Raw genomic sequence first — 13,280 nt, 5'->3', positions numbered from 1 at the left:
CCCGCGACCCGACCTCGGATAAGCGGGAGACAATGGATGGATGGATGGATAATCTCACATATATCTGGATGTGCTCATATAAAAGCCTGCAAACGCACACAGCGGTGCTGTTCATTCTTGGCGCTCGGCTGCTCACTCGTCTGTCAGGGCTAAGCTGCTGCTAACTTCATGGACATCGATGTGCAGTGAAAGGTCCGTAGCCTTCAATAATCAGCTCTTAACCCCTATATACAGTAGCTCAGACTAGGTAGATATCACAATGCGTTTTATTTTAACGTTTTTTCCCAAAATATTACTGATCCCTAATAAATGTAAATGCCATTAAGTGCTTATATGTTTGATGTGCCAGCCTAAGAGCCTGCCCAGTACTCACACAGCCAAAGGCCCTCTCTGCAGTTTGTTTGTCTTCTGTCAGCGAGCGGCTCAGCACCGGCTTTCACAAAACAATATCTGCTGAAATAAATGGTGTCCTTTTAAAGTTGCATCAGGACTACACTTTACATAGCTAATAGCACTAAAACTAATAATAAAAAATTGATCCCTAATCAAAATTCTCTTAATAAAAGGAAAAGTGTCTCTGTGTCTGTGTATCTGCGTGTCAATTCTGTTCCTATGTCTCTCTCATTCCAACAGATGGCACAACACAAACATTTGAAGTAATAAAATTAATGTCATTTGTCACTCCAGCAAATGGTACATCACAAATACTAGCACTGCTTTTACGAATCCAGCACCAAATGGTGTGTAACAGAGACATCATGTTTAATTCATCATTCCAACAGATGGCACATCTCAAACATTAACATGGCTTTTACAAATCCCATGCTGAATTTTATAGTACACCCCCAAATTTCGCGGGGTTACGTTCCTAGAACACTCGCGAATTGTGAAAAACCATGAATTTTGGATGTGTTTAAAAAATGCCTAATTATATAGTTTAAACCCTAAATATGCCCCGAAATGACTTTAATTTAATTTCATACTCAGCTTAATACATTACCTAAAAATAAAGAATGTTAAGGTAAACCTGCATACTGCACAGTACTGTACTGATATGTCACCCGCAGTGCTAGAATGTAAAATCCTGATGTTATCGCTATATGTACTGTAATTCACACAAACGCGTTTTCATTGCCATAAGCCTTAGAAGGTACCGGGCATTTCAATGACATTTTGGGGCTTTAACTCTTAAACTGCCACATACTTGGGGAGCTAATGCCTCCCTGGGTGCTAAATACTTTTTTGCTGCACTTTAAGTAAACGTCACAATTTACAAAGAAAAAGTGAAATTTTGATGGAACACATTTTTTTTTTCATGCAAAGAGCATCACAATTACTGCACCACTGATCATTTCACAACCTGCTAATGAACTGTATAAACTATTTAATAAATTACTTGAACAATATGTACAAAGTGCAAGTGACGCCATGGATGAAATCACCGAGCCAACTGCTCTTGAAGTGCTGCACTCGAGCACACAGAGGTAAGCGCTGACGCTGGCAGGCCAGTCTAGTGCAGCGGCTCAATGACAGGGACAGCGAGGCTGCAGTGCTGCAGGGTGTCACACTTGGGTCACAGAACTGCACAGAAACACAGGAGATTGTAGACACAGGAACTTTATTCAAACACTTCAGACAAACACGTCTCTTTCAGAAGTAAAACGAGCTCAGTATACAGTTAGTTATCGATTAAAGAATAGACAAACATCATAGGGGAGCACAACGGGAGCAGAGGATGTCTGGGGGAGGAGAGAGAAACAAAGCAATCAGCCCAATAGGACAGGTGCTGTTCAGGCTTTTAAGTAAGCGTAGCGTCACACGAGAAGCATATCACATGACAGAGCAGCCGCAAGTAAGCCAGCAAGTAAGGGAGCAATGTGAAGGTAGTCTATCAGCGTTTTTAAAGAGGGTTTTTTGGCTACTTTCACATCCCAAGCTGCGTTTTCCTCTACAGTTGCTTCCTCTTCTCTCTACAGCACAGGATTTCCACAAAAAATGTCATTTCCGCTAACAATTATTAGGTTGGTTCTTAGGAAACATCCGCGAATGACTGAGGCCGCATACTCTGAACTGCGACTTCGCAGGGGTCTACTGTATATAACAAAGACATACACATTGTATTTGTCATTCCAACATTCTATACATTCTATTACTACAAATGTTTGTGATGTGCCATCTGTTGGAATGGCAAATATAATGGATTTTATTAATACATGACTTACATTCCAATAGGTGGTGCTCTGCATATGATAACGCTGAGGCCCACGCTGATCACTTATATTACATCCCAGATTATTAAATGACACATTCCTTTGACATTTCTATACTTTGTCTTTATTTCTTGAGTGACTGAAGTAAATATTAGATGTTGGAAATGACTGCTTTCTTGCCCAGAATGTTATCAATGCTGAGAGGTTGCACTTGAATAATAATAATAATAACAATAATAATAATAATAATTCTTTATATTTTTATTGTGCTTTTCTCACTACTCAAAGCTCTTCTACACAGTGAGTGAGGAGCCACTTCAACCACCACTAATGTGCAGCATCCACCTGATTATGGCAGACATTTTTGTGCCAGTATGCTCACCACACTTGAGCTATTAGAAGGTGAAGTGGTGAGAGAAACAGTCAGCTAATGAGACACAGGGGACGATTAGGGGGACACAATGACAAGGACTTGGAGGGCAATTTAGCAAAGACATCTTTATGGAGGACACACAGAGATCTTTAATAACCACAGAGAGTCAGGACATCAGTTTTACGTCTCATCTGAAGGACAGCACCATTTATACAGCACAGTGTCCTCGTCACTGCACTAGGGCATTGGGATCCACATTCAGACCACCGGGTAAGCCCCCTATTGGCCTCACCAAAACCTCTTCCAGGAAACACCTAAGCTTTTCCTAGATGGTCTCCAATCCCAGTACTGGCCAGGCCTGAATATGCTTAGGTTGAGGTAGATGACCTGATCTGAAGTGCATGTGGTGTGTCTGCTGGCTACAGAAGAGCAAGGGCAGCAGAAATAAGACCCCCTTGGTTAGTAACTGGCAGAAAACCAAATTTTATACGAGCCTTCATGTGTCTCAGAGACATCTGTACATTTGTTAGTGTTGGTGACAGCGAGTCCCAGTGTGGGGCACTGAGAAGTGACAGGCTGGAGGGGTCACTCTTATGTACTTAAGTGGAATGAGTCTGAGGTGGGCTATTACAGAGGGAATGGCATCAGGGCATCACTTATACCCAATTGTGTGACTCGGATCTGTGTGTGCTAATCGTAGGGTGCAGGAGTAGACGAGCCTGTTCAACAGACCTGATTAAGTCTCACAAATCCTGAGATAAAACGACTTGAATAACCAAGAAAATCTAAAAAACTGTGAAGGAGCCGAGAGCGGCGAGCACCTGCTGTGTGTTACGTGTGTGTGTGTGTGTGTGTGTGTCTGTCTGTCTGTCTGTCTGTCTGTCTGTTATCAGTTTTTAAGATGTATTCATATTTCAACTATCCTTGTGTTTATTAATGTATCATATTATTCTGTTTATTAAACTGAGTGGGCGTCAGTTGGGGTCTTTACTGAATAATCTGATAAATTCCTGGCATAGACAAAGAAAAACACAAACATTCATTATCGATAAGCAGGAGATGAGAACTTATTATGGGATGGATAATATGTAGTCTGATGTGGACTTTAGTGTGTAATAAATGAATAAGAAATACTGACGTGAATAACACTTTAGCAGACCCCCTGTGACAGGTCATCTCTTCTCTCACTTGGTGGTCTTCACTCTCTGAGCTCCTGTCTCACATTAACTGTTCACCCTCAGTGTCTCCTCAGATGTTCTCTTCGTCAGCTCTCAGCTTTCTCTTTAAATCTCCTCCTCCTCCTCCTCCTCACTGAGCTCAGACAAACTTTCACTTTCGTTTCTTCACAAGTCACTTCCTTGTTCCTCTGACTGATTCTCTCTGCCTGCCTCTCCTCAGACTGACGATGGCTGAAGCCCAGCTGTGTGGATTACAGGACGAGTTCACCTGCTCGGTGTGTCTGGACACCCTGACTGACCCCGTCTCAATCCCCTGTGGTCACAATTTCTGTCTGAAGTGCCTCTCAAACTGCTGGGATCAGAGCCAAGAGTGCAGCTGTCCTCAGTGCAGACACACCTTCACCACAAGGCCTGAACTAAAGAGAAACAATCTGCTGAATGAAGTCATCAAGAAATTAAAGAAGATGACTCTCAGTCCTTCTTTTCCTCCTACTCCTCCTCCTCAGAATTATGCTGGCCCTGGAGATGTGGAGTGTGACTTCTGTACTGGTAAGAAGTTCAGAGCGGTGAAGTCCTGTCTCACCTGCCCGGCCTCCTACTGTCAGACTCACCTGCAGCCTCACTATGAAGGAGAGACCCTGAAGCACCACAAACTGGTTGATCCTGATAGAAATCTGAAGGAGAAACTCTGTGAGAAACATCAGAAAAGTCTGGAGATATTCTGTAAAACTGATGATTCCTGTATCTGCCTGATTTGTGTGGTGACTGGACATAAAAATCATGAAATGGTCGAGCTGGAGACGGAAAGAGAAGAAAAGCAGGTGAGTGATGTTGAGTGTTTAATGGAAACTGCTTGAATAATTTTGAGTTAAGGAATTTGTACATTTAATGTGACAGAGAAATCTCTTCATCTCCAGTAAAACTCAATTATCTGTCACTTGATTAACTGTCAGGACTAAATAACAAAAACCCAACCTTGTGCACGCCAGCGTCTCCCAATTACTACTGCGAGTTCTGCACATTGGAACAACAGAAATCCCAGTGTCCATTACGTACCTTCAGGCAGGCAGCTTGTGATGCTCTGTATGGGGGCAGAAAGGGCGGAAAGCTGTAAGTGATGGGACTGGTTGAGTGGCTTCTGTTCTGTGAGGGGCGGACAGGAGAAGTGAGGAGAGAAGTGAAGGTGTGGAGCAGGGAGTCAGGAGACAATAAGCAGGAGTGTTTGTGGTATCAAAAAGACACAACGAGAGTGGCAGGAGATCAACTGATCGGTAGGGAAAGCTTTCTGTGATTGTTTAGGAGGTGAGCTCAGTAACCAAATAACGGAGTGTAAGACAGGACACCGCTTGTGAGGGAACGAAGACTCCACGTAAAACGTAGAAAACTCCAGGACCTTTGAGTTGTATTTGCTTATTACGCTGGTCATTACAATATTATATAAATTAATTAATTTTGCTAATATAGTTTTTATGACTGTTCGCTAAACTAATCTACTGTATGTCATTTTTAAATTAGCTGCTCTGTTATCCGTCTTTTCTCTTATCCGTCACAGCCTCGGTCCTGACCCCTGACTGATAATCGAGGTTTTACTGGACCTTATAAACCTGATGTTTCAAGTTCAGAGCATTGGCTGCTGGAGTCCATCCTAGTGAGACTGGTGCAAGTCATGAAACAGCTCAGGATGAGATCCCCAAGATGGCCCACAAACAACTGAGTTCTCTCCTCACAGCCAGCTGAGTTTCTAAGGCAGTGGGAGGCCAACTATAGCCTGCTGTCTAGAAATGTCCACTGGCAGGGGTGCGAGCGTCACGTGGGCTACGCGTAGAAATATCTGACATTCGGACCCTCCTGAGGTGTTCTTAACAAGATGATGTTACAGTTGGCTGATGTCACCGTAGTAAGTGAGCACACAATGTCATCCTAAACGTAATTCAATAGAAGGTCTGACACATCGATAGACACACTCTGTACTGCTGACACTTACACGCTGAGTGTGCTTAGCTGCTTGTCTGCCTTTGTGGTGTTTGTCCATTTTTAAAGAATCAGAGTTTGCATTTGGCTGATCTCAGGGCTGTTTAAGAGACACATTATTGTCACATGTCAGTCTGTATTGTACTCCAGAGTTAAGTCTACGATTCTTACAATAAGTTCAGCTCACAAATGTCAATATACTATTCCTGTGTAGATTTTCTGTTTTTAATGATATAACTCATCAGGCTCTTCATTTGAGTTCTACATGGCCTGTTAAAGCCCACTGAGACACTCCTTGTGTGATTTGTGGATTTACAAGAAAAGAGAAATTGTGTTCTTTCCAGTGTGAGGTGCGCAGAGTGAAGAGTAAAGCAGACAGGCCTGTTCCTTGTGCTGCTCCAGTGTTGCTCACACAGTCCTTGAGTCTGCCTGACAGATAGTCCATCATCAGGACACCACAGGCTCACCCGCCTGTACATCTCTGAGCTGACCCCTTAACAGGGATGGCTGTGTGGTCCTGAAGGCTCTGGTGAAACCAAAACACATAAACATAATAAACATCTCTCTGTTATAAGAGACGAGATGTGATCTTTCTGAAGAGACTTTTTGGAAGTCCAGAGAGACGGAAGCAAGATCAGCTAGATGGGGATTTTGGTCATTTCAAAAGTCTACATGTAATAATAGTAAAGATCGCATTCTCACAAACAAACAGAAATTATTACTCGGTGAAATAACAGGACAGCAAAAAGAGATTGAATATTTTGTTTGGATTGAAACTTTAAATCAGAGACTTGTAGATTGTCTAATTCGTGTTGCCTTTAGGGAAAGTAGTGTTTCTTCAAACTGAACAGGCCTCTCCGCGAGAATTAAAAGATTTGTGGTTTGGTGAAAGTGAAATCCACATACGCTGTCACGCTTGGGTCATAGAGTGCCACAGACACACAGGAGATTTTAGAGACAAACGTTATTCAGACACTTCAAACAAACACAAGTCTCTTTTAGGAGTGAATTGAGCTCCGTGTGTAGTCGGAGGGGACAGTTCTGTCTCTCAATTAGAAGAATAGAAAATCTTCCTGTCCATAGGAGCGCATCTCGGGAGCGGGACCACCACAGGAGCAGAGGATGTCTGGGGGAGAAGAGAGACAAGGCAGTGAGACAAAAGGACAGGTGCTGTACAGGGTTTTAAATGTTTGAGGCGCCACATGAACCAAACCTGCAGGTGGGCGAGCGAAGTGAGCAGGGGGCAGAGCTCACTAGTTTAATTAAAAATAATAATCCGTCACCTAAACAAAACACCTAAGGTAAGTAACATACACAAAATAAATCTTTTCTGAGTTTTAGAATTCTTTTAAGTTGCCTTCCTCCTGAATTCAACAGAATCGTTTGTGTATTTTGGTATCTTACTTGACTCCAGAAAATGACAACGGCAGACATCGTCCTCATATGTCTGACTCAGGATATCAAATGGCCTTGTAGATCCTATAATTACTGACATGACGTGTTTAAGTCCTCCTGGCCTTTCACCAGTTTCTTTACTTACACACTCCAGTTTGTTTTTATTATTTTTGGTGTTGTGTGAACTTCACATTTCCCAGTTTGTCGATGTGATGTCTTCTAAATGTCAAGAACTAACTCACACACCGGTGTGCATTCAAACTGTCTTCTGGATTTGACACACTCTTCATACTAAACTCAATCTTACATCAATTAAATTAAACCTTTCTTTTAATCTTTATTGTCATTCCTGTTTATTAAATCAAATCTAAGTTGTGTCATAAAATGTCAAACAAATGTGTTGTGAAAATATCAGGAGTCAGAAAGAGAAGAAGAAATCACAAAGTGAACGTGAATTCTTATTTGACCACACATGTCCTCTTCTGTGTCCAAACAGAAACAGCTGGGGGCGACACTGAGTGACATCAAGAGGGGACTTGAGGAGAGAGAGAAGACACTGAAGGAGACGAGGAGGACGATGGAGGAGATGAAGGTGAGTGGAATAGGAAGACAACACTTCATATCAAAGAGAGGAGAAATAAATGAGAACTTGAAGAGCAGCAGAGATTCACTGGTGATGATGAGTAGGGACACGAGAAGGGAGAGTTAGAGAAGACGTTGTGTGGTGTCCTTCATGGCCTTTCACTGTTGACAGAATCCCAGGTGTTACTCAGTGGAGACTCAGACAGCATCACCCTAAAGTCCTCTGATATTCCATCAGCTGCTTAAAGGGGACTTAACTCAACTAACAGAAACTCACACTGAAGGTCAACGCTGATGTTCTGAATTAGATCAGCAGGCACAACATCCATTAATGGTCTAAGTTGTTTTATTTTAAAAATAGCATTGCATACAATCAAGTTCAACTTATACAACAAATGACTTTCAAAGTCAAAATAAAAAACAAAAATCAGAAAGTTAAAACAGAAATCTAAACAAACAAAAAAATGCAAAAAATAAAAAACTACCAAACAGAATTCACGCTGCAACCCAGAAAAAGAGAGAAGAGCCGAGAGCTGGGACAAGATTCATAATAATTTAGAAAAATAAATAAATAAATTAATAAAAAGGCAGAATTTCCTTTTCCCCTGCTATGGATGTTTATTTTCAAGTTTTATTAATTAGATCTTGCCATATTTTTAAAGGTTTTGAACTGATCTCCTAAGTGAGAATTTGTTTTTCTTAAATGTCACACATCAGTGACCCAGTGACTTATCACAGGTGGGCTGGGGGTCTTCAAGGTCAGCAGGACAAGTCCATGAGCTCACAATGCTGTCAAGGCAGTTACAGTCAATGTGTCCTCCTCCACTTTAGGCCCCTCTGGTAGCCCACAAACACAGCTGTTAGTGAGTTAGGAGTGATTGTGACCCCACGGCTGTCTGATAAAACATTCAAACATTTTGCCCCTAAATGATGTTACTTTGTTGTCCTCACTAAACATTTGGCCCAGTGAGGCTGGAGCTCGATTACCACACTCACAGTTTGGATTCTTCCAAATTTTATATGAGACTAGCAAAATACCCGCGCTTCGCAGCGGAGAAGTAGTGTGTTAAAGAGGTTATGAAAAAAAAAGGAAACATTTTAAAAATAACGTAACATGATTGTCAATGAAATTGTGTTGTCATTGTTATGATTGTTGGTGTCTTTTATATATATAATATACACACACAGACACACATATATATACATATACATATATTTGCAGTTGGAGATCCACAAAGGGAGAAAAAACTAATCACGTATCATAAAATAGTTTTATTCCTGAGCTTTCAACCCCTGTCAGGGGTCTTCATCAGAGGATAATGCTTAGACTTACAAGAATCAAAGGCAATATATAGCAACACATTCAGTATGGGGGGGATGGGGGGGGTGGGTGGCAGTGACTAAGTCAGTATGATCAAGGGGGGGGTGTATACATATACACATATCTACATATATATATACATATACACATTCACATATATATACATATATATATATATATATACACATATCAACAAATATATACACACATACATAAACACACACATATACATACACACACACATATATATATATATATATACATATATATATATACATATATATATTATATATATTATATATACACACACAGACACATATATATATATATATATATATATATATAAATATTTACATATCTACATATATACATATCTAGATATATATACACATATATATATACATATGTATATATATATATATATATATATATATATATATAGACATACATACATAGATAGATTGACACATATATATATACATATCTACATTTATATATATGTAATTGTGTTGTCATTGTTATGAGTGTTGCTGTCATATATATATATATATATATATATATATATATATATATATATATATATATATATATATACATATATATACATAGAAAAATACCCACGCTTCGCAGCGGAGAGGTAGTGTGTTAAAGAGGTTATGTAACTATATATATATACATAAACATATATACATATATATACATATCTACATATACACATATCTACATATACATACGTATATATACATATACACATCCACATATACATATATATATACATATACAAATTTACATATCTACATATATATATATATATAAATATAGACATACATATATACATACATACATTCACATATATATATATACTGTATATATACCTATCTACTTATTGGCTCCTGTATTTAGGATATAGCGGGTTGGATAATGTATGGATGGACATTTGTATGCATTGCCCTATTTGCCCATTTTCGTTTTTTTTCTTTCTTCAGTAATATTTCAGCAAACCCGGTGCTTGTCAGTTCAAATCCTGGTACTGACACCACTGTGTGACCCTGAGGAAGTCACTTCACCTGCCTGTGCTGCAAAAAACAAAAGTAATGTAACAAATTGTAGCTCAGATGTTGCAAGTTGCTGGAATAAAGGCATAAGTAAAATAGATAAATATGTATAATACACATAGGAACTATTCATTTATTTTCAGTTAAGTCATCTGCAGCAAACCTTTATAAATGAGGGTTTCTCCTTTTTAGATAGTGCAAACTGTTTCTTCTTCATTGAGGTTTTCTCTTGGAGAGCTTTTTTCATTTCATTGAAAATTAAAGCAGCAGCTGCCAAAATATGTAGCTTTCTTATTAATTTTTCAACATTGTGTAAAATAACTTTATAAAGTAACATAAAAGGTTTAAATACTGGTTATCCTTTTACACTAAAATATTACTAAAGAGATACAAAAAAAGTAAAATGGATATGTTCTTTTTCTTTAAGGAGATTAAATATTACTGAAGAAAGAAAAAAAAAAATTAAACAGCCAAATGGGGCTATGCATACAAACTTAAAAGGTTTAAATAAAACAGAAATATATATTTTATTTTTACTTGCTTAACTTGTGGAGGGTGTATCCTGTAGCAAAGCCCTAACTTTTTTCGTGAAAGCCAATTTCAGTCAATAAGTCTTAAAAAAACGTGTAAAGATATTGACAATAAGCTAAGCAAACCCAGGAAGACATGGAATCGTTTAAATCAAGTCATTACATCTTCCTTTCTTAAAGAGAAGTAAGGCAGTACTTATAAGCTTACATATTTATAGACATACATTCATACATACATATATATATATATATCTATATCCGAAAGCCGTGCAAGCACACTCTTGAGAATGCAACGTATAGTTGTACAGAAGAAAAGCAATCTTGCCTCAAATGAATGGCAACCTTTTGTAGGTCTATGAACTTAATTTAAACTTTAGGTTTACACGGTGCTTTCTTTCCGAAGTACCTGCACTCATGAATATGTCTGTATGCGTCAGTCGGTCAAATCCACGCGCTTCGCACCGGCGAAGTACCGCTTTTAAATTATTATTAAGAAGAAAATAAAACCTTTCTAAATTGAGGGAAAATATACTAATAACAGTTTGTTAAGGATCTGTTTTTTTGTGAAGCTGCCTTTACTCGAGTGATCACTTCGACCTGACTTGGTGGCCAACTATAAGCGTCACCTGGTAGGTAACCACCCATACAATCAGATTGTGAATCAGACTACGAATGCTGTGAATGTAATTACCCCATCTACATGTTGTCAAATAAACGAACCACACGCCGTGGTGCAATTTTAGGGGCTTCGCCTCTAGCGCTGACGTCCGAGGTTCGATTCCCGTAAGGGAGTGAAGTGAGTGGCTGGTTACCTACCAGGTAACGCTTATGGTTGGACAGCAAGTGACGTAACATCAGCCACGGTGCCTTCAGTTGTGAGAAGCAGATCATAGAATGATTGAAAATAGTTTTGCATTTACCTTTTTAGTAAAAGGTGAGCTTTTAAGCCTGAGAAATCACCCCGTAAATGCACATGTTTAATTGCACATGTGTTAATATGTATGCTTACACAGTATTAAAAGACACTCAAAAATGAACGTCATTTACCTTCGTTCCCGCGTTTGACTCGTGCTGTAAATCTCTTCCTTGTTTTTAGTTCACGTGATTACGTAGGAGGTGTGATGACGCGATACCTGACTCCGCCTCCTCCATTATAGTATATGGACAAAAAACATGTTCCAGTTATGACCATTACGCGTAGAATTTCGAAATGAAACCTGCCTAACTTTTGTAAGTAAGCTGTAAGGAATGAGCCTGCCAAATTTCAGCCTTCCACCTACACGGGAAGTTTGAGAATTAGTGATGAGTCAGTCAGTCAGTGAGTCAGTGAGTCAGTCAGTCAGTCAGTGAGTCAGTGAGGGCTTTGCCTTTTATTAATATGTATTGGTAAATGTGATCAATGAAAGAGTCAAACTCAAATGGTTGAATACTTTGCACATATGGAGCTGGAGTGTATTCTATGTATGACTGACTTCCACTACTTTTCTAGGATTTTCATTAAAAAGGTCCTTTTCCCTTCGTATCCTAGGACCCTTAAAGGGGAGATTCTTTGAAATGTTTATATATGTTGATGAGATGCTGTCTGACTCCTCAAGACTGATTAGGATTTCTTCTGGATAATAAATGGGTGGGAGGTGTGGAAAACTGGGTATTTATTTGGGTAGATTTTTGTTGTCTGTAGCTTCTGTAAACATTGCTAATAATAGTGGAGCTAACTTAGTTGCAAATTTATTTATAAAATTCCAATGGTTGCCATCAGGGCCTGTTGTTTTTCCACTTTGGATTGAGTGTACAGCATCAAGAAGTTCAGAGAGTTTCAGAGGATTGTCCAGGTCCTCTTCACTAAGAGTGTCCATCTTTCATATTTGCCTTACATCAAAGAACTCTTCAGATTGTGTCTCATCTTCTTTAAACTGAGTAGAATATAAAGACTTAGAGTACTTGCTAAATGTGTGAGTTTTATTTCTAGGCTTCATTATTTTGTCTCCAGTTGCGCTGGTAATTTCTGTTATTGCTTTGCAAACTTCCTAATTGTTAATTGCTTAGCTAAGATCTTATTAGCCTTATCTCCATGTTCACCCTAATGATGTTGCGATTTAAATATGAGTTGTTCAGGTTCTTTTTTTATCAAGATTTTGCATTCTGGTTAAAGAGCCTGTCTTTTCTTGCAAAATACCTCATTTGGAGAGATGGGATATTCTTGATTTATTCTGGAAATCGTAATGGTCTTCTCTTGTTCATTCTGGTATTCCTCAGTTTTATTAGACTCCACAGCTTAATTATCTCCACTGTTTGACTGAGTGCAGACTTTACATAACGTACCCATCCAAATGTTTTACTTCATCTTTAATATTTTATCACAAAGGACAATAAGGCTCTCAAGTGGTGACAGGTGCTGAATCTCAGATCCTCTTTCCTCCATTCACTTTCCATGTGGAGTTTACCACTTCTTCCAGTATCTCAGCTGGTTTCTTCTGGTTATTCCAGATCTTCCACCACATCCTCACATTTCTGTTTGGTTAATTGGCAGAAACCCCAAATTGGCTTCCATTGTGATCACTAGTGTATCAATACCCTGTAATGATCTGGCAGAATGTCCGTGGCAGCACACTCTCTGATGCCCAGTTCTGCCATGTTTCATATATGTGAAAGTTCTCATCCAGCA

The 13,280-nt window shown here is 39.2% G+C and overlaps 1 protein-coding gene across 11 annotated transcripts in view; it reads left to right on the top strand.

Moving 5' to 3' along the window:
* Positions 1 to 3,885: 3,885 nt before the first annotated feature.
* LOC114643681 (tripartite motif-containing protein 16-like) overlaps positions 3,886 to 13,280 on the top strand; it is a 488,218-nt gene continuing 478,823 nt past the window's right edge. For 7 of the 11 annotated variants that reach the window (XR_007934981.1, XR_007934982.1, XR_007934983.1 and 4 more), the window contains exons 1-2: positions 3,887 to 4,582; positions 7,624 to 7,719. Coding sequence is in view for 1 of the 11 variants with exons in the window: in XM_051927890.1 (XP_051783850.1) it covers positions 3,989 to 4,582; positions 7,624 to 7,719 (690 nt within the window). In the remaining 10 variants the exon portion in view is untranslated. Of the gene's footprint in view, positions 4,583 to 7,623; positions 7,720 to 13,280 lie in introns of all 11 variants that reach the window. The other 4 variants (XR_007934989.1, XR_007934988.1, XR_007934986.1 and 1 more) reach the window with 1 other exon arrangement.

The sequence above is a fragment of the Erpetoichthys calabaricus genome, chromosome 5, assembly GCF_900747795.2.
Source record: "Erpetoichthys calabaricus chromosome 5, fErpCal1.3, whole genome shotgun sequence".
In the NCBI taxonomy this organism is placed as follows: Eukaryota; Metazoa; Chordata; class Cladistia; order Polypteriformes; family Polypteridae; genus Erpetoichthys; species Erpetoichthys calabaricus.
The sequence above is the reverse complement of the archived record's forward strand: the minus strand, read 5'-3'. Positions and strand labels throughout refer to the sequence as shown.